Consider the following 25,022-nt stretch of genomic DNA (forward strand, 5'->3'; position numbering starts at 1 on the left):
CAGCGTCTCCATTTACTTAAGGGAGTGGAACTCGAATCCAGCTCTTTTCTCCCCATGTCGGGCTCCTTCTATGTATTAGCTCCCCCAATGATCATTACTGATTCCAGGCACTGTGTAGTCTTGTTGGCTATCACTCCTTTGGAGTTTCTTTTGGGAACCCAGATTTGCATGAATTTTGCCTTTGGGATTTAGTTTCCCACAATGAGTTATATACCACAGTCAGTGATGAACAGAGAGATGACATGCTCCCTCCTTCCCAGTGCCTGTCTCACAGATTTGTTCTGCAGCGCTCACAGACAGTACCAACTGTTCTTCCTGTTGACTGCCAAAAGAAGTCAGCAGTTGGGAAGGGAGAAAAAAAAGACTATGAATTATGGAAAATAACTAGAGACAGAGAATGGCAATACGATGAGAAAAAAAGTAACAACTCTCTATAGCCACCCACCCAGGGAACTGTCTCAAATTTCAACCAACTAAAAGAAAACTAAATGAGGCATAACATCTAGTCAACCAGGGGTCTCTGGACCAGGACAGTAGTTGAGAGCTTCCCCATTGATCTAACTAGGCTGACTGCCATAATGCAAGACTCAGGTCCCAATCTCTTACAAAACTGTGTGTTTCATTAAGACAACAGATCATGGCTAAGGGAAGAGTTAGATAGAAAGATGGGAAGTGATGAAATATGTTTGGAGTAAACTCAGTTTCCATGTGAAAAGGTTCATAAACCACCTTTGGCCAAGCACTCTGAAGACAAGGCAAGTCTAACCTATAAACCTTTCCAGTACCTAATGGTGTGTACATGCAGGCAAGCTTCGGGTGTCATTGTGATGTATCACATAGGCTGTGGGGTGTTATCGTTTTAATGTCCCCAGCTCATGCTTGGGAGCACATCTGTTAGTCTTCCTCTCATCTTAATGGTGTTTGTCTCAAGTGCTGAGAATATAATTATGAACATATCACAAGGTTTGCCTAAGCAGTATTTTTTCTTTTCTAACAGAATATCACCTCAGAGCTTCCCCAGCACTTCATGTCTGTATTTACCAGGCTTTCTGAAATTATTTATGTTTGCTTCCCCTAAGAGACTGTGAGCACTTACATTGTGAAGGGCATTCCTCACACCTACCACAGTTCTGTGAATACTTAGAACACACAAGAAAATTATTTTTAAAATGCGTGGATATGGCTTATTGTTATGTGTTTTTAAGCGTTTCTTTGGCAGCCGTCTTCATCAGCAGCAGCACGTGTAGACTAGATGCATGCCACTAGAGCCTTTCGTAGAAACTGATTTGGTAACCTGTTGACATTCCCTTTAAAAAATTCTATAGAGGAGTGTTCATTGCACAGCACTGTTTACGCAAGCATCTGGAAGATTTTTGCTCATGGACAACTTTATTCAGGTGTTTTTCTTTTGTGCTACAGTTCCATAATTGCAGCTGTATAAACATTCAATTTATAATAATATATGGTGTAGTGGAAAAAATAATTGAAGCAATTTTGTGGGTCAGCTTTATGGTTATTGTTGGTCTTTTTGTTTGTTTGTTTTCCTTTTTGTTGACTCATCCTCCTTGCTTTGAGTTGAGGAAACAAAAGCATCACCAATTAAAGATGAGAGTCCAGCTCTGGAATAGAGAGTTCTCTGATGGGGTGGTTTTATCTTCCCATGAAGAGTTGAGGCCCATGTTTCTCTTCTGCACTGCATGGTGCAACCTCTTCAGCTATAGTATGTAGGCATTTGCAAACTTTAGTGACCATGTGTACACACAGCAAACATACTTCTTAGAACAAAACCTTCGGGATTGTGATTACATGTAATGGTGTTAAAAAAAGATAAGGAAGATGTACTGGAATTCATTTTGTTAGCTTTGTTCCTTCTAATCCTCTTCTGGAAATATCTCTTACCTGATGATTTTCTCATCATTATTTTGGTATCTTCACGCTGTTAAATGTTTCCCTGCTGTTTGCGTTGTAGATGGGTGTCCGAAAAGTGTTTCTAAAATACTGGCATGCCGGCCAGCTCAATAATTTGTGCCTACAGCTGCAGAGAAAAATTATCACCTGCCAAAAAGGTAACCATTACACACCAACATTTCTGAGCTTTTTTGAGTTGTAAATACAGAATCAGTTAGCGCATCCCCATGTTTAACGTCACTGGGCTCTACATTATCGTCGACCGCTGCCTGCGTTCCACGACCCCGCATCCAGGCAACCAGCTTTGGGAGTTGAGGAAGCACCGTGGCCTAGTTTGCTCTTTACCCGTCTCTAAATCGGCGTGTGCAGACACTGTGCTTGCGTTACTGGGCAGTCTTTCTATCTGGAATTTTATAGCAAATTTCCACCTAAACCACAATTTGGAAGAGGGGATATTCATATCTTACAATTTATGCACCCCCCACCTTGCAGATATTCATGCTTGTTGATCCTTTCAAGGAGCACAGGACAAGCAGAGTGCACCTTTGAAGCCTCAGTGGGAAAATCCCATGCGGCACGGAGGTGCAGCTACTGGGCCAGTTCGGTCAGCACCACTGGTGTGCTAGGGTCTGGAGGACTGGAACGGCCAATGAGCCAGACCACATTTTATATAATTCTACATACGCCTAGGAAAAATCCTTGACTTTGCTTTTCCTTTGTGAAGTGATACTAATATTTGGAGAATTATCTTTGATAGCAGATAGCATCTACTTCTTTTTAACTAGGGGAGAGATTCCATTTAGAATTTTTTTTCCTATAAAAACCCAAGTGACTGTCAAAAATGGGTACATTTAAAAAATCATAACTATGCCCCACATAAAACATATATACTTAATAGATTTTTAATTTGCTTAATAATTTAATTAGATTACATATATATAATGAATAAAATAGTTAAGGAAAGGTAAAATAAGGAGAAATTAATCCTCACGCTAGTTTTAGATGGGACCTACTGTAATGAGCTTAGCTCTCTGGGATATTTGAAACTGTTACAAAACAAGAGCACCTCATAGGATGCAGAAATCGGTTTAAGCCTCTGTCCATTTGAGCCCCTGTGGGACCTGTCCAGGCGGGCCCCTTGTGAAATCTGCAGAGGTCTCATCGTTTTCTGATGATAAAAAGTCCTGCTATAGGCTAGTCCCTCAGACAGTCCATTCAGAATTTAGCAAGTCCAGTCCAAGTAAAGCTCAAAATTCAGAACTTCATGCCCAGTTAAAGCATCCCTCTTCGCCGTCTCAGGCCCACGGGTGGGGAGTGCACGTGGTTCTCACCCCTAACTACTCAGGTGCCCCCAGACACTCCAGGGCTGATGTGGGAGAAGGGAGGGGGCAGGGCAGCTCTTCTGTCTGACCGGCACCAGTGTGACCTGGCATTGGGTTCCTCCGGTGGGCGGACAGGTGTTAAATGGCTCTGTGCATATGCGGGAGCATTTCAGTGCTCCCCTGGGCTCCCACCTGAGAACTGGCAAGACCTAACCTTGGGACAGTCGCTTATAATTTCCAGTCAGTCCCTGGGCACCCACGAACACTCCGTGCCTGGGCGTGGGTGCTCTCTAAGAAGAAGTCTCTTTATATGACTCCCAGCAGGCATCTCTTTCTTGAAAACCACGTCTGGTGCCAAAAAACCACCCTCTGGGACCCTGAGAGGTGCAGCTTCTCCCAGCAGAGCCGCCAGGCATTCGGCACCCAGCAGCCACCGACGGCGCAGCATCCGCCTTCTCAGGCCTCGCAGTCCACCGTGTCCTCCAAAGTCCAGACTCATGTGGCTCTGCGTGGTCTCCTGAAGCCCTTCACCAGCGTGGAGGTCGGGGCGGTTGGGGAGGCTCAAGTGACAGAGGGGGCCCAGCCCCACCTCTCGGCAACTCTTGCTTCTCTGTGGCTTGTGATGATCTGGCCTCCTTAACTTCGTCCTTCATCAGTGTAGGGAGAGGCTGGGCTCACAGGTCTGTTTAGGACCACTGCCTTTGCAATTCCTATGTGTGTGGTCAGCCCGACAAACCGCCTTGTGATCTGAGCACCTGCAGCCTCAGCGTCCCCTGAGAGCTGGATAGAAATGCAGGGTCGCAGGCCGCGCCCCACACCTCCGGAATCAGAATCTGCATTTGCGGCCTCAGCTGAACATGGGACGGAGGGTCCCACTCGCAAGACCAGTGCTCTAGCGCTGGAGCTGTGGGGCCAACTGCAAGTCCCACTTAACGTCATGTTACGGGGACGCAGAACAGGGCATCAGATTCTCCCAGAAATTCTCCTTAGCTCTAATTAGAAGAATATGTGCCCCATCTTCCATCACGGGTGCTCATTAGACATTTCTTTTCTATTTATTCACGAAGATTAAGTTGCTGTGTCCTACTGACCTGAAACAGAAGAAATGAGCAGAACTCTAGTGATCTCTTCACCTCTAAAGATAAAATGGAGACTGGTCTAAAAAACATGACATTAAGTTGCAAACCATAATTTCATATTGCACAAATGAAATAATGGACATAAAAGCATTTTTTAAATTACAGGCTCTTAAATGCAAAGCAGTCATTATTGATTTTTATTTTTACGTCTCTTGAAACAGTTCCTTCAATACTTTCTGCTAGTATGAAATTTACTCATAATTTAAATAATCTGGAGTCATTTCCAGTTTTTTAAGAGTTCTCATTTTTTCTTTGTAAATGTTGGGGGGACAAAAGCTGTAACTTTTAGTCTTAAATTTAATCATTTTAATTTCAAGTTATTCCTAACAGAGTTTCTCTCCGACCATATATGTTTATTTTGTCCTGGATGAAAACTGTCTGTTAAAACCTGAATGCTGTGAGTTTTATAAAATCAGTCTGTTGAAATCATGAGAAAGAGAACAAGTATCAATATCTGTTGGAAGCAAATTTATTTCTGTTAGTTGTCTCTTATTAAAGATATCAATTTTTAGCAACTGGTGTAACATTTTTAAAGAGTTTTAAAAGGCTGCCTGTAGGAAATGTGAGTAAGTGGAGTCCCCCGGGACCACAGATGCCCGGGTGCATGTAAATGCAGGGGTAGCTCTGCTGGAGGAAGAGATCTCGAGAATCTGGCACAGCCACATTAATCTTCCCTTTATTCCGAGAGATTAAACATCTTGAATATACCCTCACCTCACCCTTTCAAAATCAGTGTCTCAATTTCTTTAATGTAACAAGAATGAACAAGTGAGAAGGCTGATTTCAGTTGTTCTGCCTCTTTCTCTCAATGTGCCGGTCACATGGTTAACACGTCTGCATTTTATTCCACGTTTTATACTTCTGGAAGTCTGATTGTACCTTTTACTGTTTAATTTTTTCCCCTTAAGATTAGTGCAGGGGCCAGCCCGGTGGCGCAAGCAGTTAAGTGCATGCGCTCCGCTGCAGTAGCCTGGGCTTCGCCGGTACGGATCCCGGACGCGCACCGACGCCCCGCTTGGCAAGCCATGCTGTGGCAACATCCCATATAAAATGGAGGAAGATGGGTACGGATGTTAGCCCAAGGCCAGTCTTCCTCAGCAAGAAAAAAGAGGAGGATTGGCAGATGTTAGCACAGGGCTGATCTTCCTCACACACACACAAAAAAAGATTAGTTCAGCATGACTGTTTTACAGTTAACTTAATACAACCGCATTTCAGAGTAACTAAACATTTAGTATTGCCATCTGAAAAAAAAAAAAAAGAACCTTAAGCATTTTAGATGTCTGTGTATTATTTGCCTCTGAAACCATAATTGTGGAGAGTTGTGTTCAGCTTTCCACCTTGTAATCAAGTAAAGGCATCAAAGTGAATATTGTAGGTTACCCACATTTATTCTTCTATAGCCATGGAATATTTTAAGGCACTTAATGTTTTACAGGATGCCCCTCCTCCCTACAGACAAGAATAAAGTGTCTTTGCTATACACATTGAAATTATAGATCTTGTTATAACGCAAACAACACCTTCTAATCTTAGAAACTTAGAGTTGGAAGGGAAGGCTCTTAGAGTGCAAAGGCCCACATGGGAATTCCTCTGCCTGCACCTGTCCACAGTATCCATGAAAGGGGGCCATTTACCCCTCTGGAACATGCTCAGGGATGGGGAGCCAACTCCTTTTCTCAGAACATGCCCTGATCCATTTATACCCTGTGCTCATTGTTAGAAAGTTCTTCCTAAAAGAAATAAAAGGGATCCAAGTTGGAAAGGAAGAAGTAAAACTGTCACTATTTGCAGATGACATGATTTTATATATAGAAAATCCTAAAGAACCCACCAAAAAACTATTAGAAGTAATAAATGAATACAGTAAAGTCGCAGGATACAAAATCAACATAGAAAAATCAGTTGCATTTCTATATATTAACAATGAAATAGCAGAAAGAGAAATTGAGAATACCATCCCATTTACAATTGCAACAAAAAGAATAAAATACCTAGGAATAAATTTAACCAAAGAGGTGAAAGACTTGTACACTGAGAACTATAAAACAAAATTATTAAAAGAAATCGAAGAAGACACAAAGAAATGGAAAGATATTCCGTGCTCATGGATTAGAAGAATTAATATAGTTAAAATGTCCATACTTCCTAAAGCAATCTACAGATTCAATGCAATCCCTATCAGAGTCCCAACAACATTTTTCACAGAAATAGAACAAAGAATCCTAAAATTGTTTGGAACAACAAAAGACTCCAAATAGCCAGAGGAATCTTGAGAAAAAAGCACAAGCTGGAGGTATCACACTCCCTGATTTCAAAATATACTACAAAGCTATAGTAATCAAAACAGCATGGTACTGGCACAAAAACAGACACACAGATCAATGGAACAGAATCAAATAAATAACCAGAAATAAACCCACACATCTATGGACAGCTAATTTTTGACAAGTGAACCAAGAACATACAATGGATTAAGGAAAGTCTCTTCAATAAATGGTGCTGGGAAAACTGAACAGCCACATGCAAAAGAATGAAAGTAGACCATTATCTTACACCATACACAAAAATTAACTCAAAATAGATTAAAGACTTGAATGTAAGATCTGAAACTATAAAACTTCTAGAAGAAAACATAAGCAGTACACTCTTCGACATAGGTTTTATCAGCATCTTTTCGAACACCATGTCTCATCAGGCAAGGGAAACTAAAGAAAAAATAAATAAATGGGACTACATCAAACTAAAAAGCTTCTGCACAGCAAAAGAAACCATCAACAAAGTGAAAAGACAACCTAACAATTGGGAGAAGATATTTACAAACCATATATCTGATAAGGGGTTAATCTCCAAAATATATAAAAACTCATACATCTCAACAATAAAAAAACAATCCAGTTAAAAAATGGGCAAAAGATCTGAACAGACACTTTTCCAAAGAAGATATACAGATAATTATTAGGGAAATACAAATCAAAACTACAATGAGACATCACCTCACGCCCGTCAGAATGGCTATAATTAACAAGACAAGAAATAACAAGCATTGGAGAGGATGTGGAGAAAAGGGAACTCTCATACACTGCTGGTGGGAATGTAAACTGGTGCAGCCATTATGGAAAACAGTATGGAGATTCCTCAAAAAATTAAGAATAGAACTACCATATGATCCAGCTATTCCACTTCTGGGTATTTATCCAAAGAACACAAAAACACAAATGCGTCAAAATACACGCACCCCTACATTCATTGCAGCGTTATTCACAATAGCCAAGACTTGGAAACAACCTAAGTGCCCATCAACGGATGAATGGATAAAGAAGATGTGGTATATATATATACAATGGAATACTACTCAGCTATAAAAAACATGAAACCTTGCCATTTGCGACAACATGGATGGATCTTGAGGGTATTATGCTAAGCGAAATAAGTCAGATGGAGAAAGTCAAATACCGTATGATTTCCCTCATAAGTAGGAGATAAAAACAACAGCAACAACAAACATAGAAATAGATACAGAGATTAGATTGTTGGTTACCAGAGGGGAAGGGGGGAGGGAGGAGGGTGAGAGGGGTAATAGGACATATGTGTACAGTGATGGATGGCAATTAGTCTTTGGGTGGTGAACATGATGTAGTCTATACAGAAATCCAAATATGATGATGTACACCTGAAATTTATATAATGTTATAAACCAATGTTACTTCAATGAAAGATAAATCAAATAAAATTCTTCCTCACATTGATCACAAATATGCCTCCGTAGGATTTCCCTGTTGGTGGTCTGCTCTCTGGAGAGCTGAGACCACATCTATACGGTCGGAGGCTGCGGCAATGAGTTTGGCCTCATAAGCGTAGAGATTTGAATCCTGGCTCTACCGTTCATTGGTTGTGTTTACCTGGAGGAATTTTCTTAGCCTCACTAAGCTTCTCTTTCTTTGGGTACAAAATGGAGATAATGATATATTAATTATCATTTAGTTTTGGCATTAAATGATAGAATAAAGTGCCTAACATATGGAAGTGCCTTTAAATGGTGGTCATTATTTTTATTCTCAAGCCTCACATTTGTTACTGACATAATAGCAGTTTCAAAGTGTGTTCACTTACTTGTTTCCCCGGTTCTTACACATTTTTCTAGCCCTACTTCCTGGGAGAGCAGGAAGGATGTTCTATACTTCTACACAATCTCTTCTCACAGTCTTAAATGCAATGTTAGTTTTTCTAGGAGTTGAATCACAGTCTTATTAACAATACGAGCATGATGTTTTCGAAGACTAACTCCAGGAGCCTCAGATGTTTCTGTTGTAATCTGATAGAATGAAAGTTGATCTGTGCATCCCAAAATGGTCCAGTTGCAGCCACATCCCAGAATTCTCTGGTGCTTGAACCTAGTTCTTTCCCATTGATTTTATTCCAGTCCATCAATGTCCAGCCTGTGTTACCAAAAGAAGCATGGAAGCTTTATTATAAATGTTACCTGGACAATCTCACTCAGGTTAAAGATTTTTGACTCTAGTGTTATTATTACTGAATTTAGATATCTTTGTTAACACAAGATTAGAATGCTTTAGTAAATTCTTATTCTGGGTTAAATGTGTCTTCTTTTATAGCTGCTCAGACATATATGTATTGTGACTTTTGCTTGTGTGTGCCTGCGTTTTTCCCTCTTGCTCCTCTTACTGACTCAAGCTTGTGCTCTTTTGTGGAAGTTATAAGAGGATTTCTAGCACGCCAGCACTTGCTTCAGAAAAGGAGCATTAGACAACAAGAGGTCACGTCCATCAACAGCTTTCTGCAGATTACAGAGGACATGGGGCTGAAGACCTATGATGCCCTGGTCATTCAGAACGCTTCGGACATTGCCCGGGAAAATGACCGGCTCAGGAACGAAATGAATGCTACTTACCACAAAGAGAAGCTGGAGGCCAGGAACAAGCCAGAGGAAGGAAACAAAAGGTAAAGACAGATAGTCTGCAATTTTAATTACCTCTGTAATGGATCTAATGGAGTCAAGAAAATTCTGACAGCCCTTAATGCAAAGTTCAATCAAATGTGACGGTAGTTATGGGAACAGGCATGTATGCATGCGTGGTTTGTTACTTGAAACCTCCTAGCAGTCTAAAAGGATGCTTTTCCTGTGCTTCCTTTTCATGAAATAGGTGCTCTCTGTGTTAGTTTAGTTATATGAAATAATTATTGCTTCACCTACAATGCTTGCATCATTTACCAGCTCAAGCATGAAGTTTTAAGGCATCTAGTATTTCTGTCTTAGCAAAAATATATAGCTAGGTTCTTGACATCTTTATACAAATGTCATGCATATAAGGCTAAGCCAAAGAAACTTCTGGAAATTTGAAAAAAATGGAGAAGCCACTCTGGAAACATAAAAGTAGCGAAATCAATAAATGGTTGTATATATTATATTTCCTTTAGTATACTGTCACATTTTCTTTGCCAATTAGGATACCTTTGGGAAAAGCTTTTTACTTTAAAGTTTACTTTGGATGCTGAGTTTGAAATAGAAACGTGAGCGCAACCTGGTCCTTCTCCATTTTATGGCTCTTTCCTCTCTGTGAATGATGAGAACACCTATGATTCACACCCCTCTCCAGAAGGGCAGGAACCCAGGTCTTTTGAATCCTAATTTGCTGCCAGGAAGATGTTTGTTTTTCCATAGGAACTTGGTAATATCTAGTTGTTTCTCACTGAAAATGACTTCCCTGCACCTTGACTGCCTATGTCAAAAGATTTTTTATTAAAGTGGAAATGGTGATGTGTCTCTCACTAATTAACTTCAGATATCTCAGTGATTAAACACTGAAAAAATTCCCTTTGTACAGAAAACTGTAATTAAACATTACAGGGAAAACAAATTATCCACTGAGTGCCATGCTTTCATCTTCAGCTAGTTCATTTTCTACATGGGTGTCTGGCTCTGCCTTGTGGTAGATCCCAGCCCTGTTGGTGCTCTGCCACGCAAAGATATAATTATAAAAACAAATGCTCGGAGACTCCTTGTAACGTGACTGCATTGGCATCTCGCTAGTACATGATTACATTGACATGTGAAGCCAGAAGGCATTTTTCAAACCAGATAACTATTAATTTTATATGAATTCAAGAATAATATTTATTATTTTCTCTGCTGGAGCTAAACAGCCACCCCAATTTCTCAATTTGATTATGTATTCATTTGCCTAATATAAAATTAAGTGAAGAAGTATTTGTGTATTTGTTTATTGAATAGCAGCAGTTCACTTGGCATTGGGCAACCAGATGGAGCAACAGAAGAAAAATAATAATTCTGCACATAATTAAATAGTTGCTGATGGAATTTAAATGGCAGGGGAAAAAGAGGAGAGAGAAAGAGCCAAAATGTAAATTTCTGATAGTTTTAAGTGGAGTATATACTCTTTTGCAAGGGGAAATGATGATGAACTCCCAGCATCTGATGCATCAGTACCTCTCTATTAAGATGGATTTCCCAGAAATTATCATTCAGATTGAAATTCTGGTTTCTTGATTTGCTTAATAATCAGAGTGTGAAAAATTCATTCAGTGAATGCCTAGTAGAAAATGTGGCACTCCTTAAGAAGTGTTGCGTTAGTGTCAGATTTTTAAAAAATCATAATGATGAATCTCCAACGTGCTTATTTATCATAAAGCGGGAGCTGGAAGGATAGGCAGCTCTCTCTGGATGCGCCAGGCACCAGAGAGCTGCGCACACATCCTCCAGCTGGGCAGGGAAGGCTGTTTACCAAAAAGCTGTGATGATGTCCGCTTGAGCAGGGTCATTGTTACCACCTGAATAATGCATCTGGGCCTCTCTGGTGGAGTGTTGTTTGTGTTTTGTTCCCCCCAAGAGCTGAAGACAAGGGTGGACCCAGGCATTTTCACTGCAGCTCCGTCCCAGTCCCCATGGCAGTGGACGGCCTGGTCCAGTCCCTGGCTGGCCCATCCACCCGGTCTCCTTCTCTGCATTCGGTGTTCAGCCTGGATGACAGCAGTGGCCTCCCGTCACCACGGAAACAGCCTCCACCCAAGCCAAAGAGGGACCCCACCACGCGGCTGAGCGCCTCCTATGAGGCAGTGAGCGCCTGCCTGTGGGCCGCAGCTAAGGAATCCGCGAGTGAAGGTTAGCCACGGGGAAGGAGGAGGCTGCCTTGTTGGGTTATTGGTGCTCTGACTTTGGTCTTTGAGGGCCCCGTGGGAGTATGATTGCCCTAATATATTTTTAAAAGAAATAAATCCAATTGTTGGCTTTCTGACCGCTCTTTAATCATTAAATATAAATAATATTTATTCAAATCTCTAAGCCTCTTAGGGAAAAGCTACTTACATATTATTTCTTTAACTCCCATCCCAACTTCAACATTCAATGAGGAGCCTCAAACCAGAACAATTCAGCAAGTCAGTCGCTAATCCATGTAAATTTTCACTAATTAAAAAGCTAAAAACTTTTATCAGGCTTCCCTGTTATCACAATCTAATTAAAAATTAAAGCTGCTTGGGCCGGCCGCGTGGCTTAGCGGTTAAGTGCATGCGCTCTGCTGCTGGCGGCCCCGGGTTCGGATCCTGGGCGTGCACTGACACACCGCTTCTCCGGCCATGCTGAGGCCGCTTCCCACATACAGCAACTAGAAGGAAGTGCAGCTATGACATGCGGCTATCTACTGGGGCTTTCGGGGAAAAAAATAAATAAAATTATAAAAAAAAAAAATTAAAGCTGCTTTATCATGCGGTAAGTGAAACGATTCGTGCAGAGGAGAATCAGGTAATGGTGAAATTCAGTCCGTGAAACTTTTGGGACCAGACAACAAAAGTTTCTGCACTGGTGGTCTACAAATATTTATGCCAAAAAGAGTAAATCACAGCTTATTCTCAATCAGAGCTCTCATAGATTAGTTCATGTGACTATTATTGCTTAATTATTAATTTCTAGAATTATGAAAAATAGAGGAAGTACTTCCAAACAAACAAAGCTATCTTCCCTCATGGGCTTTACATTCTAGTGGAGAAGACAGATGTTAGTTAACACAATAAACAAGTAGACACAGGTTGTATTTTAGAGGATCATTGTCACAGAGAAAAATACATGTGGTAGGAGGTGGTAGAGAAGGGTGGGGGGGTTGAAATTCTAAAGAAATGGCTGCATAGGTTTAGCTAGAAAATATTTTCTGAACGTAGGATGGAACACTATTCCTTTGGTAAATAAGTAAACCAAAAATGCAAATGCACAGCAAAGCGATCAGCTCACCTTTGGGAAAAGATGGCTGACACCATGGAGACATGGAAAGACCATGGGCCAGAAGCCTGGAACAATGAGTAGACCCCAGATATCTTCAAAAATGCTTTTTATTGGTATCTTTAAGAAAGAATAGATCTTTAGGAGAATTTTTACTAAAAACAGTGTTGCTGTTGTAAGATATGAGTCATGTTACAATAATACTTAGATGGAGATGTAGGAGAAATTCATAATTTGGGGGAGAAGAGTCCAAGTGTGTGTTTTTAGTGTCATGGTAATAAGGATGACAATGAAAGGTGAGAACTGACAATAGGGAAATCATCTAGAGGAGGGTCTTCAGGTAGATGTAAATGTGAACATAGACACAAAGCTAGAACAGGGCTCCAGAGAAACATGGCACCCTCCCAATGGACTGTGCAAACTTAAAGAGGCTGACAGTCTACACAGATCATAAATACACTCCCCGAGAAAGTAGAATAAACAGCATTTCCCTCATTATTACTTTTAGAACTCTGTATTAGATTTATGGTACAGATCTGAAAAAGGGGTGACTGAAATAAGAAGAAAGATTTTTTTGGCATGCGGGAGGAGGAAGAATAGTATCTAAAAGGCTAAGACTAATGAGATGTGGAGAATGTGAAACAAAGACTCAAGATAGCATCATAGATTGAAAAACCAATACGAAACAAGACTGAAAACTGCAGTGTACATGAGATGGCGCCCCATCCAAATTTGAACAAGCTCTGTAAATTTAGATAACTAGGCCTCAAAATAGCCTGTAAAGTCTGAAAACACTTTCTGTTGGTGTGCACCTCAAAAGACTCACTGCCCTGGAGTTGAGATTTGGGGGTTATCAGGTGCCAACTAGTCACACGTTGTGAAAGGAGACAAAATATTGAGAATAAAATTGGGCTCTCTCAGATGGGCAGCAAAAAAAATGTCAATTAAAAAAAAAGTGACTCAAGAACCAAAGGAGATAAAAATATATACAAAAGAAAATGACAGAAAAAAAAGATTAATGAAGAGGAAGTAAGAAAGACCGCAGATGTAAAACTTTTAGATTCCTTACTATGGGGAATCACAAGGCCCACTGTTTGAAACACATGAGGTGGTATCTTTAGACTTGCAAGATTTTTGTGAAAAATTTAGGTTCTTGGAAGCTAATTTCAGCTCACATGTGACTCTAAGGTGTCTGTAGGTGTCTCCCCCACTGAGTCCCACCCCAGGGAACTCATATTTTGGAGGCTTGTGAAAGGGTGAGTGGATAAATTGGTTCCTTTTTTACAGTCTGCATTATGCGTTCATTCTCACAATACAGGATTCCTACATCCTGATGGCTGCACAACCAGCACCACATCTCCTGCGCTGGAGATGAACTCCTGCATTCGGGAGTGTGCTCTACGTCGCGTCTTTAAGAATCAGCAAATTAATCTGCTTAGTTGGATAGATGTGCTGGTTAGTCTTGTAGCATTAGGAATCAGGAGCCAGTGAAGAGACTTATTCTCTCAGGTCGTCAGTGCTCAAGATTTCTAACCCGTAATGTGACAAAGGTGGCTACACCCATATGTGACAATCTAGCCATCAGCAGTGGCACTGGTCCCATTTATGGCTTTGTGACAGGAGCAGAAGGTGGCCGAGGAGAATAGAAGTGAAATCAGTTGTAGCACCTTAGACATTTCTCTCAGCACTACACCATTCTAGTACATTCTCAACCTGTGTTGTCCAGTACAGTAGCCACTAGCCATGTGTGGCTACTTAAATTTAAAATAATTTAAATTTAAATTTAAAATTCAGTTCCTCAGAAATTAGTCACATTCCAGGTGCTCAACAGCCACAGGCATGGAATTTCCTGTCATCACAGGAAGTTCTCCCAGACAGCAGTGATTCTAAATGCTTCATGTTTTTGCCACAGGAGCAATACTCAGCTTTTTGCACTAAATATTACATGTCACAAAATTATCCTTCTTCTGCAAAAGATAGGAAGAAAATTGCATCACTATTTAAAATGCTCTGTGAACCTTGATTTCATAAGAAAAAGGACCACAGCTGAGTTCAGTTTATTATCTGAGCCATTCCTTGTGACCTATTGAAAAATCAAGTTCCGATTCTTTTCTTTTACAAATAAAGCTGCTAATCGATTCAGAGGTTATAGAGTGACAGGAGATCGGATTGGAGAATGGGGACCAAGGATCTTAGAGAAACCAATAATTGGGTCACATTACAGTTGGTATCTTTGAGCCCAGTCCTGTTCTTATGAACACGTGCCCTTCCTATAGGTTTTCATCCAATAAACATGGTCGTAGTAAAGAGAGGCAGGACGGAAGGCTCATTTTTTTCACTACTTTTGTGCCTCAAAAGCTGGAAACAATTTTATGGGCCAGTAAATGTTAACAATTGTTTGCAAACTATTAACAAAGTAGAGCCAACTATTTGAAAGTACTATTTTTTAAAAGTCTGGGGTTACTCTGTGCAAATAGTGACTAGGAAAGGAAGAACAGGGCCCTGGCTTCACTTGCTCTTTGCTGGAGTGCTCCCCGCTTGAGTGTCCCTCTGAAGAGCTGATTCTCTGCTCAAGGTGCAGGCTGTCTCCCAACCCAGCGATGACTGGACGGTGAAGTGGTTGAGGACAGGTTTCTCTCGGACACTCTAGGTTCCATCATTTCCCCCTTCTGTGATGTGACTTCCACACTCATCCTCCTTCAGACTCCAGCAGCCCATCCCTTAGAAACAACATCTTAAGGAATCCATAATTTTTTTTATTGTAGTAACATTGGTTTATAGCATTATATAAATTTCAGGTGTACATCTTTATACTTCTGTTTCTGCGTAGATTACATCATGTTCACGACCCAAAGACTAATTACAGTCCATCACCACACACGCGTGCCTAATCATCCCTTTTGCCCTCCTCCCTCCCCTGTTCCCCTCTGGTAACCACCAATCCAATCTCTGTCTCTATGTGTTTGTTTATTGTTGTTTTTGTCTTCTACTTATAAGTGAGATCATATGGTATTTGACTTTCTCCCTCTGACTTATTTCGCTTAACATAATACCCTCAAGGTCCATCCATGTTGTCACAAATAGCTGGATTTCATCGTTGCTTATGGCTGAGTAGTATTCCATTGTTTATATATACCACATCTTCTTTATCCATTCGTCCCTTGATGGGCACTTAAGTTGCTTTTAAGTCTTGGCTATTGTGCATAATAGCCAAGCAATAATAGCCAAGCCAAGCCGATACAGGGGTGCATGTATCTTTACACATTTGTGATTTCATGTTCTTTGGATAAATACCCAGCAGTGGGATAGCTGGATCATATGGTAGTTCTATTCTTAATTTTTCGAGGAATCTCCATACTGTTTTCCATAGTGGCTGCACCAGTTTGCACTCCCACCAGCAATGTATGAGATTTCCCTTCTTTCCACATCCTCTCCAACACTTGTTGTTTCCTGTGTTGTTAATTATAGCCATTCTGACGGGCATGAGGTGATATCTCATTATAGTTTTGATTTGCATTTCCCTGATAGTTGATGATGTTGAACATCTTTTCATGTGTCTAGTGGCCGTCTGTATATCTTCTTTGGAGAAATGTCTGGTCAGGTCTTTTGCCCATTTTTTAATCAGGTTATTAGTTTTTTTGTTGTTGAGATGTATGTGTTCTTTATATATTTTTGAGATTAACCCCTTATCAGATATATGGTTTGCAAATATCTTCTCCCAATTGTTAGGTTGTCTTTTAATTTTGTTGATAAGTTTCCTTTGCTGTGCAGAAGCTTTTTAGTTTGATGTAGTCCTATTTGTTTATTTTTTCTATTGTTTCCCTTGCCCAGTCAGACACGGTACTTGAAAATATGTTGCTAAGACCAATGTCAAAGAGCATACTGCCTATGTTTTCTTCTAGAAGTCTCATGGTTTCAGGTCTTAAATTCAAGTCTTTAATCCATTTTGAGTTAATTTTTGTGTATGGTGTAAGACAATGGTCTACTTTCATTCTTTTGCATGTGGCTGTCTGGTTTTTCCAGCACCATTTATTGAAGAGACTGTCCTTTCTCCATTGTATGTTCTTGGCTCCCTTGTCAAAAATTAGCTGTCCATAGATGTGTGGGTTTATTTATGGGCTCTTGATTCTGTTACATTGATTTGTGTGTCTGTTTTTGTGCCAGTACCATGCTATGTTGATTACTATGGCTTTGTAGTATATTTTGAAATCAGGGAGTGTGATACCTCCAGCTTTGTTCTTTTTTTCCTCAGGATTTCTTTGGCTATTCGGGGTCCTATGTTGCTCCATATAAATTTTAGGGGAATCCCATAATTATTTTTAAAAAATTACAGTACAACTCCATTCTCAACAAAACATAGTTTATAGGTACAAATACAAGAATGGTCAGCTCTGTGCCTAATTTGGAAATAACGTTCTGTTTTTTTCTTTTTTTTTTACTTTCTTGTTTATATCTTTATTCTAGAACAGCCCTTGGCACATAGTAGGCACTCAGTAAATATTTATTGGAAAAGTAAATACATATTATAGAAATATACTTCTTTATGCTGCTTCCATTAAAGCAGAATGAGCTTCTTATCAATAAATCAAAAATGAGCACGATTTGCAGGGTTCAAAATAGACACTTGAGATTTGTCAGACTTGGTTTGCCAGCATATGTTTAGCAGAAGTCCCTTTATAATATTTTTTTCTATCACCTGAAATTTGGCAGAAATTAGGTCTCCCATGAATGCTGTCCTGAGATTGTTGGCCATATATAGATGGCCAACAGGCACACGTTGGACATATCAGGAGAACACCATGGCATGTTTCTCATCTTACAACACATACATCCATTCAACACAAATTAAGTGTATTCCATGATCCTGGCTCCTCCCTGAGGGCTTTGGAGACCAGTGGGGGAGAAAAATGGGCAAACATTGTGAGAAAAGCAGAGTGATAGCCAAGAGAATGGGTGGGTGTGGAACAGAGAAGAGGGCTCACCCCTGTTGGGAACCAGGGAAAGGTTGAGAAGAACATTTCAGCGCCATTAGGCATGTGGGGTGCCATCCAATGGGTAACGATGGGGTGGGAGCAAAGGTAATGGACTCCTCCCACCAAAAAAAATGTTATAACAAGCTTGAAATATATCACAGCTCAGTAGAAACCCTTTTGTCCAATTTGTAGCTGGTCGTAAATCAACACTACATGCGCTCGTGTATGTAGCTCCAGCCAGCCGGCGTTTATTTAGGCATCCTTTATGTCCAAGGTCCTGTGCTGGGCCCTACGTTTGCTCTGAAACTAGGCAAAATCACACCAGAGGAACTGGAATACAAAGGAAACATACACACACAGATACAAATATTTTCTTGATGAGCGAGCTTTTCATTTCTTATTTCTCATAAATTACATATGTATGTATCTTGTTCTCAGTGAGAATGGGGCCAAATAACTTGTGTCCTGGTGAAAATGATGACTTAAAAGGCACTCGACATTCCTTAGCAAAATATTCAAGGGGGAAGTGTTTTGTACAAGAAAATTTTTATCTACTAACGGAAGCTAAAGATGACACTAGATATTGCATAGTAGCTCAGATAAGAGTCAAGTTTATGAAATAGTGGTGGCTTGAGAATGAGGAGTTTAACCCTTAAGTTACTGTTATGCCACCAGGACCTGCCCTAAATGTGTCCTGTGACCATGAACTGTCTACCTGAACCCATCTCATTCAAATTTTCAATTAGTCACAAATGTTTTACCCATATATCTTATGACTAAAAAAAATTAAGAAAATTCTTTTTTTTCCATATCCAGCAAGACTATTCTTTCCTTATTTTTTTAATTTCTTTTTTATTGAAGTATAATTGACATACAATATTCTATTAGTTTCAGGTGTATATCATAGTGATTCAATATCTATATACATAATGAAATTATCACCACAATAAGACTAGTTACTATCTGTCACCATACAAAGTTATTACACCATTATTGACTATATTCCCTATGCTGTACATTATTACATCCCCATGACTTACTAATTTTATAACTGGAAGTCTGTACCTCTTAATCCCCTTCAACAATTTTACCTGCCCTCCCAACCCCTCCTCCCACAGGTAACCACCAGTTTAGTTTGTTTCCTGTATCTATGAGTATGTTTCTGTTTTATTTTGTTTGTTCATTTGGTTTTTCTTTATGCATTTTTTTTTCTTGTGATGAGAACTTTTTTTATTTTTTGCAGAGAAAGATTCGCCCTGAGCTAACATCTGTTGCCTATCTTCCTTTTTTTTTTCCTCCCCAAAGCCCCAGTACATGGTTGTATATCCTAGTTGCAAGTCCTTCTAGTTCTTCTATACGAGCTGCTGCCACAGCATGGCAACTGACAGATGGGTGGTGTGGTTCTGTGACTGGGAAATGAACCCGGTGATAGGTTTAACCACTAGGCCATCAGGGCTGGCTCTGTTCTTTTGTTTTGGTTTTTAGATTCCACATATAAGTGAAATCATATGATATTTGTATTTGTCTGACTTATTTTACTCCGCATAATACCTAGGTTTAACCACTAGGCCATCAGGGCTGGGTCTGTTCTTTTGTTTTGGTTTTTAGATTCCACATATAAGTGAAATCATATGGTATTTGTATTTGTCTGACTTATTTTACTCTGCATAATATCTTCTAGGTCCATCCGTGTTATCATAAATTGCATGATTTCATCCTTTTTTATGGCTGAGTAAGACTTTTTGATCCATTCAACTATTGATGGACACTTAGGTTGCTTCCATATCTTGGCTACTGTAAATAATGCTTCAATGAACATGGGTGTGTACATATTTCTTTGAAGTAGTGTTTTCATGTTCTTTGGATAAATACCCAGAAGTGGAATTGCTGGATCATATAGTGGTTCTATTTATAATTTTTTGAGGAACCTGCATACTGTTTTCCATAGTGTCTGCACCAATTCACATTCCTACGAACAGTGCACAAGGGGTCCCTTTTCTCCACCTCCAACCAACACTTGTTATTTTTTTGTATTTGGATAATAACCATTCTAACAGGTGTGAGGTGGTATCTCATTGTGGTTTTGATTTGCATTTTCCTGATGATTAGTGATGTTGAGTATATTTTCATGTGCCTCTTGGCCATTAGTATGTCTTCTTTGGGAAAATATCTATTCCAGTCCTCTGCCCATTTTTTAATCATGTTGTTTGTCTTTTTGATATTATGTTATGCAAGTTCTTTATATATTTTGGATATAATCTTTGCAAATTGCATGTATGATTTGCAAATATCTTCTCCCATTCAGTAGGTTGCCTTTCATTTTGTTTATGGTTTCCTTTGCTGTGCAAAACTTTTTAGTTTGATGTAATCCCATTTGTTTATTTTTGCTTTTGTTTCCCTTGCCTGAGGAGACTGGTCCAAAGAAATATTGCTAAGACCAATGTCAAAGAACTGACTGCCTATGTTTTCTTCCAGGAGTTTTATGGTTTCAGGTCTTACATTCAAGTCTTTAATCCATTTGAATTTATTTCTGTGTATGGTGTAAGATAGTGGTCTAGTTTCATTCTTTTGCCTGTAGCTGTCTGGTTTTCCCAACACCATTTATTAAAGAGACTGTCTTTTTCCCATTGTATAGTCTTGCCTCCTTTGTCATAAATTAACTGAGGATATATGCATGGATTTATTTCTGGGCTGTCTATTCTGTTCCATTGATCTGTAAGTCTGTTTTTCATGCCAGTACCATACTATTTTGATTACTATAGCTTTGTAATATAGTTTGAAATCAGGGAACATGATACCTCCAGCTTTGTTCTTCTTTCTCAAGATTGCTTTGCCCATTCAGGGTCTTTTGTGGTTCCATACAAATTTTAGGATTTTTTGCTCTAGTTCTGTGAAAAATGCCATTGGTATTTTGATGGGGATTACATTGAATCTGTAGATTGCTTTGGGTAGTATGGACATTTTAACAATACTGATTCTTCCAATCCATGAGCATGGTTTATCTTTCCATTTATTTGTGTCATCTTCAATTTCTTTCATCATTGTCTTATAGTTTTCAGAATATAGGTCTTTCACTTCCTTAGCTAAATTTATTCTTAGGTATTTTATCATTTTTTGATGCAATTGTAAGTGGGATTGTTTTCTTAATTTCCCTTTCTGATAGCTCTTTTTACTGTATAGAAATGCAACTGACTTCTGTATATTAATTTTGTATCCTGCAACTTTACTGAATTTATTTATTACTTCTAATAGATTTTTTGGTGGAGTCTTTAGAGTTTTCTATATATAGTATCATGTCATCCGCAAATAGTGACAGTTTTACTTCTTTCTTTTCAATTTGGATGCTTTTTTATTTCCTTTTCCCTCCTAATTGCTGTGGCTAGGACTTCCAATACTATGCTGAATAAAAGCTGTGAGAGTGAGCATCCTTGTCTTTTTCCTGATGTTAGAGGAAAAGCTTTCAGCTTTTCACCACTGAGCATGATGTTAGCTGTGGGCTTGTCTTATATGGCCTTTATTATGTTGAGATACGTTTCTTCCATACTCACTTTGTTGAGAGTTTTTATCATAAATGGATGTTGAATTTTCTCAGATGCTTTTTCTGCATCTATCAAGATGATCATGTGATTTTCTATCCTTTGTTTTGTTAATGTGGTTTATCACATTGATTCATTTGCAGATATTGAACCATCCTTGCATCCCTAGAATAAACCCCACTTGATCATGGTGCATTATACTTTTAATGTATTGTTGAATTCATATTACAAATATTTTGTTGAGGATTTTTGCATCTATGTTCATCAGGGATATTGGCCTATAATTTTCTTTTATTGTGATATCTTCATCTTGTTTTGGTATCAAGGTAATGCTGGCCTCATAAAATGAGTTTGGAAATGTTCTTTCCTCTTCAATTTTTTGGAATAATTTAAGAAGAATAGGTGTTAACTCTTCTTTAAATGCTTGGTAGAATTCACCTGTGAAGCCATCTGATCCTGGACTTTTGTTTTTTGGGAGTTTTTAAATTACTGGTTCAATTTCATTACTTATAATCAGTTTATTCAGATTTTCTATTTTTTCATGATTCAGTCTTGAAAGGTTATGTGTTTCTAGGAATTTATCCATTTCGTCTAGGTTTTCCAATTTGTTGGCATATAAGTGTTTGTGGTAGTCTTGTATGATCCTTTGCATTTCTGTGGTGTCAGTTGTAACTGCTCTTTTATTTCTGATTTTATTTATTTGGACCCTCTCTCTTTTTATCTTGATGAGTCTGGTTAAAGGTTTATTGATTTTGTTTATCTTTTCAAAGAACCAGCTTTTAGTTTCATTGATCTTCTGTTATTTTTAGAAGAAATTGTAAATTCATTTTTAATAGCTCTTAAATCCATATTTGAAAATGAACTATTAGCAAGTGCTTGTGTGGATACACACACACGCACACACACACACAAAGAAATAGCCATAAAATCAAATTAGACTTTAATTCTCTTACTGTAGTTTTCTAATTTTAGTTTATGAAGAATTAAGCTTCCCAGTTCCCACCCTGAGAGATTCTAATTTAGCAGTTATGGAGTGTGACAGGAAACTGCACTATCCACATTCTTAGTAAAGCACCCCAGGTGATCTGATATTACTGAACCCCAGACCACACTCTAAGAAACCCTATCACTCATAATTAATTTCCAGTTGCATAGTAATAACAAGATGATGATGATAATAGCTGACATGTATCAAGTGTTTATTATGTGCTGGGCATTATGCTAAGTATCTTCAATCTTTAGAACTACCCAATAGATTGGGACTATCATCATGACTCCTCTATAGAGAAGACATTGAGTTTTAGGGAGCAGTGGTGTAACTGTCCCATGTCACATACCCAAGCTTTCAATCCAGCAGTCAGACACTAGAGGCCAGTCTCTCAACTGCCGCCTAGCAAGCCATGCTACTTTTATTTATAATAGTTTAATACAAAAAAGGTTTTCATTGCATCTAAAGCAAACCTTGAGGGACTATCATATAAGTTATGTACTGTTGCTTAACAACTCATCTAAAACTTAGTGATTTAAATAAAATGCAATCATTTTGTTATTATCTTTCGGGTTCTGGTTATCAACTGGGCTCATCTGGGTGGTTCTCACTCAACATCTTTCATGAAGCTGCAAGTGGTGGCTGGAATCATCTGAAAGCTGGTCACTCACATGACTGGTGCCTCAGACATCTGAGGACTGGGACCGCTTGGGCATCTCTATTTCTAGGTGGTCTCTCCACATGGTTTGTGCAGCATGGCAACCTCAGGGTAGCTGGAGAATCTTACATGGAGAATGAATGTGTCAAAGGCACATGCTCCAGGAAAAAGAACACCAGATGGACGCTGTGTTACCTTTTATGAGCCAGCCTTGGAAGTCATGCAGCATCACTCCCACCACATTCTATCCGTCAGGCAGTCCCAAAGGCACATCCAAGTTTAGGAAGGAGAAATAGACTCCACCTCTTGATTGGATGGAAATACTGTTGTGGCCAATTTTTGAAAAATGCCATCTGTTTCAGTCCACATTCTGGGAAAAACAATCCACTTCCTTCCCACTAACAAGATACACTCACCCCTCCTCCAAACTCCCCAAAGCCTCATCCTATCATCACATCAGGCTCAGGCCCAAGCTCTAAATCTCATCATCTGAGTCAGATCCAGGTATCCTGGCTGCTCAGGTAAGGCTCCTTAGGTGGACAGCTCCTCAAGTATGTCCCTTTCTCTCTGAAGACAGGTTACCTGTTCCGCACACAGACAACATACCCTGGAAGGACAGGTGTAGGATGCTCCTGTTTGAAATGGGAGAAGTCAGGTTTCATACAGCAGGCAGTAGCACAGAGCAGTTCTGAACACACCTGGGCAAGTGTTGCTTGTGCCTTGATTAGGATTTAGTTCTGGTGCCTAGAAATGATTTTCCATGGCTTCTAGGTGCATGTTCTGGAATCCTGGCTCACCTTTGAATTATAATTCCTAATCTACAAGAGGTGACATGTTTGGGGCTGGTAGTTTTCTCAGCCTGCTTCCTGCTCATAACATTTTGAGGCACCAAAGCCTCTTCATTTTGTACTGACTCTGCCCCTTTCAGTGCAAGCTGATACACTTCCTTTAAAAGCTTTGTGAGTTTCTTGTGAATCAATTTATAACCCACTCCATTAGTCAAAAGCCATATCCACAGATCTCTTTAATATAGTCTCTTCTCTACTTTGGGCTTTCTGCAACATTTCTGTGGAGAAATACTCTTGATATTGTTAGGAGTCTTGTGGTTTTGTTGCCTTGAAAGGGTCCATGAAGCACCACCTTAAATCTTACTGAAGTCTAAACACAGGGTTTCATAGTCATGATCTTGGCTTCATCATTAGATAATGTTTTCCTGGAAATGCCCCAGATTCCATCTTGGCTTGGAAGTCATTTCTCAACTTGAGAATTATTTGCCATCTGGAGTCTAGCAGCGAGAAACCATTTCCTTTTCAAACCCAGAAAGTTCTGGCTTCTTTACAGTTAATAGTTCTTTCTTATCTTATCTCTTCACTCTCACATCTTACTATAGGCAGCTAGAAGAATCCAACAAGCGGCTATTACACTCTGCCTGAAAAATCTCCTTAGCTAGATCATCCAATTCCTTAAGTGTGTCTTCTATTTTCCACATTACTGCAGGTGACAGTGTTGCTAAACTTTCCACAATGGCAGAAAAAGGGCTATGTTTCCTCTAGTTTCCAACATCTTCCTCACTTTCCTTTAAACCTCACCAAGAGCTTTCTTGAAGATCACCTTATTTCTGCTAACAGCCTCTTCAAGACTCCTCCAATTTCCCAAAGTCACTGCCACACTTTCAAAGTTTTTCGTAGGAGCACTCTATTTCCAGGTACCAATATCTGTATGAGCTGTCTATTGCTATACAACAAACCTCTCCAAAATTTTGTGGCTTATAATAACAATGATGATTTTATCATTATCTCTCTCTTACGTTCTAGTAGTTGGCTGGGCTCTAGTTGGCTGTGCTACACCCTTCTCACGCAGGCTCTCACACAGCTGTAGTCAGAGAGTGGCTGGAGCTGGAATCATCTGAAGACTCAGTTCACTACGTTTCTGGTGTCTGAGCTGGGAAAACCCAGACAGCTGAGGGCTGGAGCAGATGGGATCCTCTCACCTCTGTGTGGCCCCTCCACATGTTCTCCACAGCCTGGCTGCTTCAGGGTAAACAGAACTCTCCCGTAGAGATCAGGGCCACCAAGATGTGTCCCAAGACAGTGAGAGCCAGGCAAAAGCTGTACTGCCTATGATCCAGCCTCAGAAGGTAGGCGGCATCCGCTTTGCCATATTTTTTTCACTGGGAGCAGTCTCAGAGACCCTCCCAGTTTCCAGGTTCTGGAAGAGCATGTGGGACTGAAAATATTGTTGAAGCCA

At 39.7% G+C, this 25,022-nt stretch overlaps 1 protein-coding gene across 1 annotated transcript in view; it reads left to right on the top strand.

Moving 5' to 3' along the window:
• MYO16 (myosin XVI) overlaps positions 1 to 25,022 on the top strand; it is a 463,175-nt gene that overhangs the window by 368,539 nt on the left and 69,614 nt on the right. The window contains exons 29-31 of the mRNA XM_058548472.1: positions 1,970 to 2,066; positions 9,085 to 9,331; positions 11,239 to 11,510. Of these exons, the coding sequence (XP_058404455.1) occupies positions 1,970 to 2,066; positions 9,085 to 9,331; positions 11,239 to 11,510 (616 nt within the window). The remainder of the gene's footprint in view (positions 1 to 1,969; positions 2,067 to 9,084; positions 9,332 to 11,238; positions 11,511 to 25,022) is intronic.

Source organism: Diceros bicornis, chromosome 9, assembly GCF_020826845.1.
Source record: "Diceros bicornis minor isolate mBicDic1 chromosome 9, mDicBic1.mat.cur, whole genome shotgun sequence".
Lineage (NCBI taxonomy): Eukaryota > Metazoa > Chordata > Mammalia > Perissodactyla > Rhinocerotidae > Diceros > Diceros bicornis.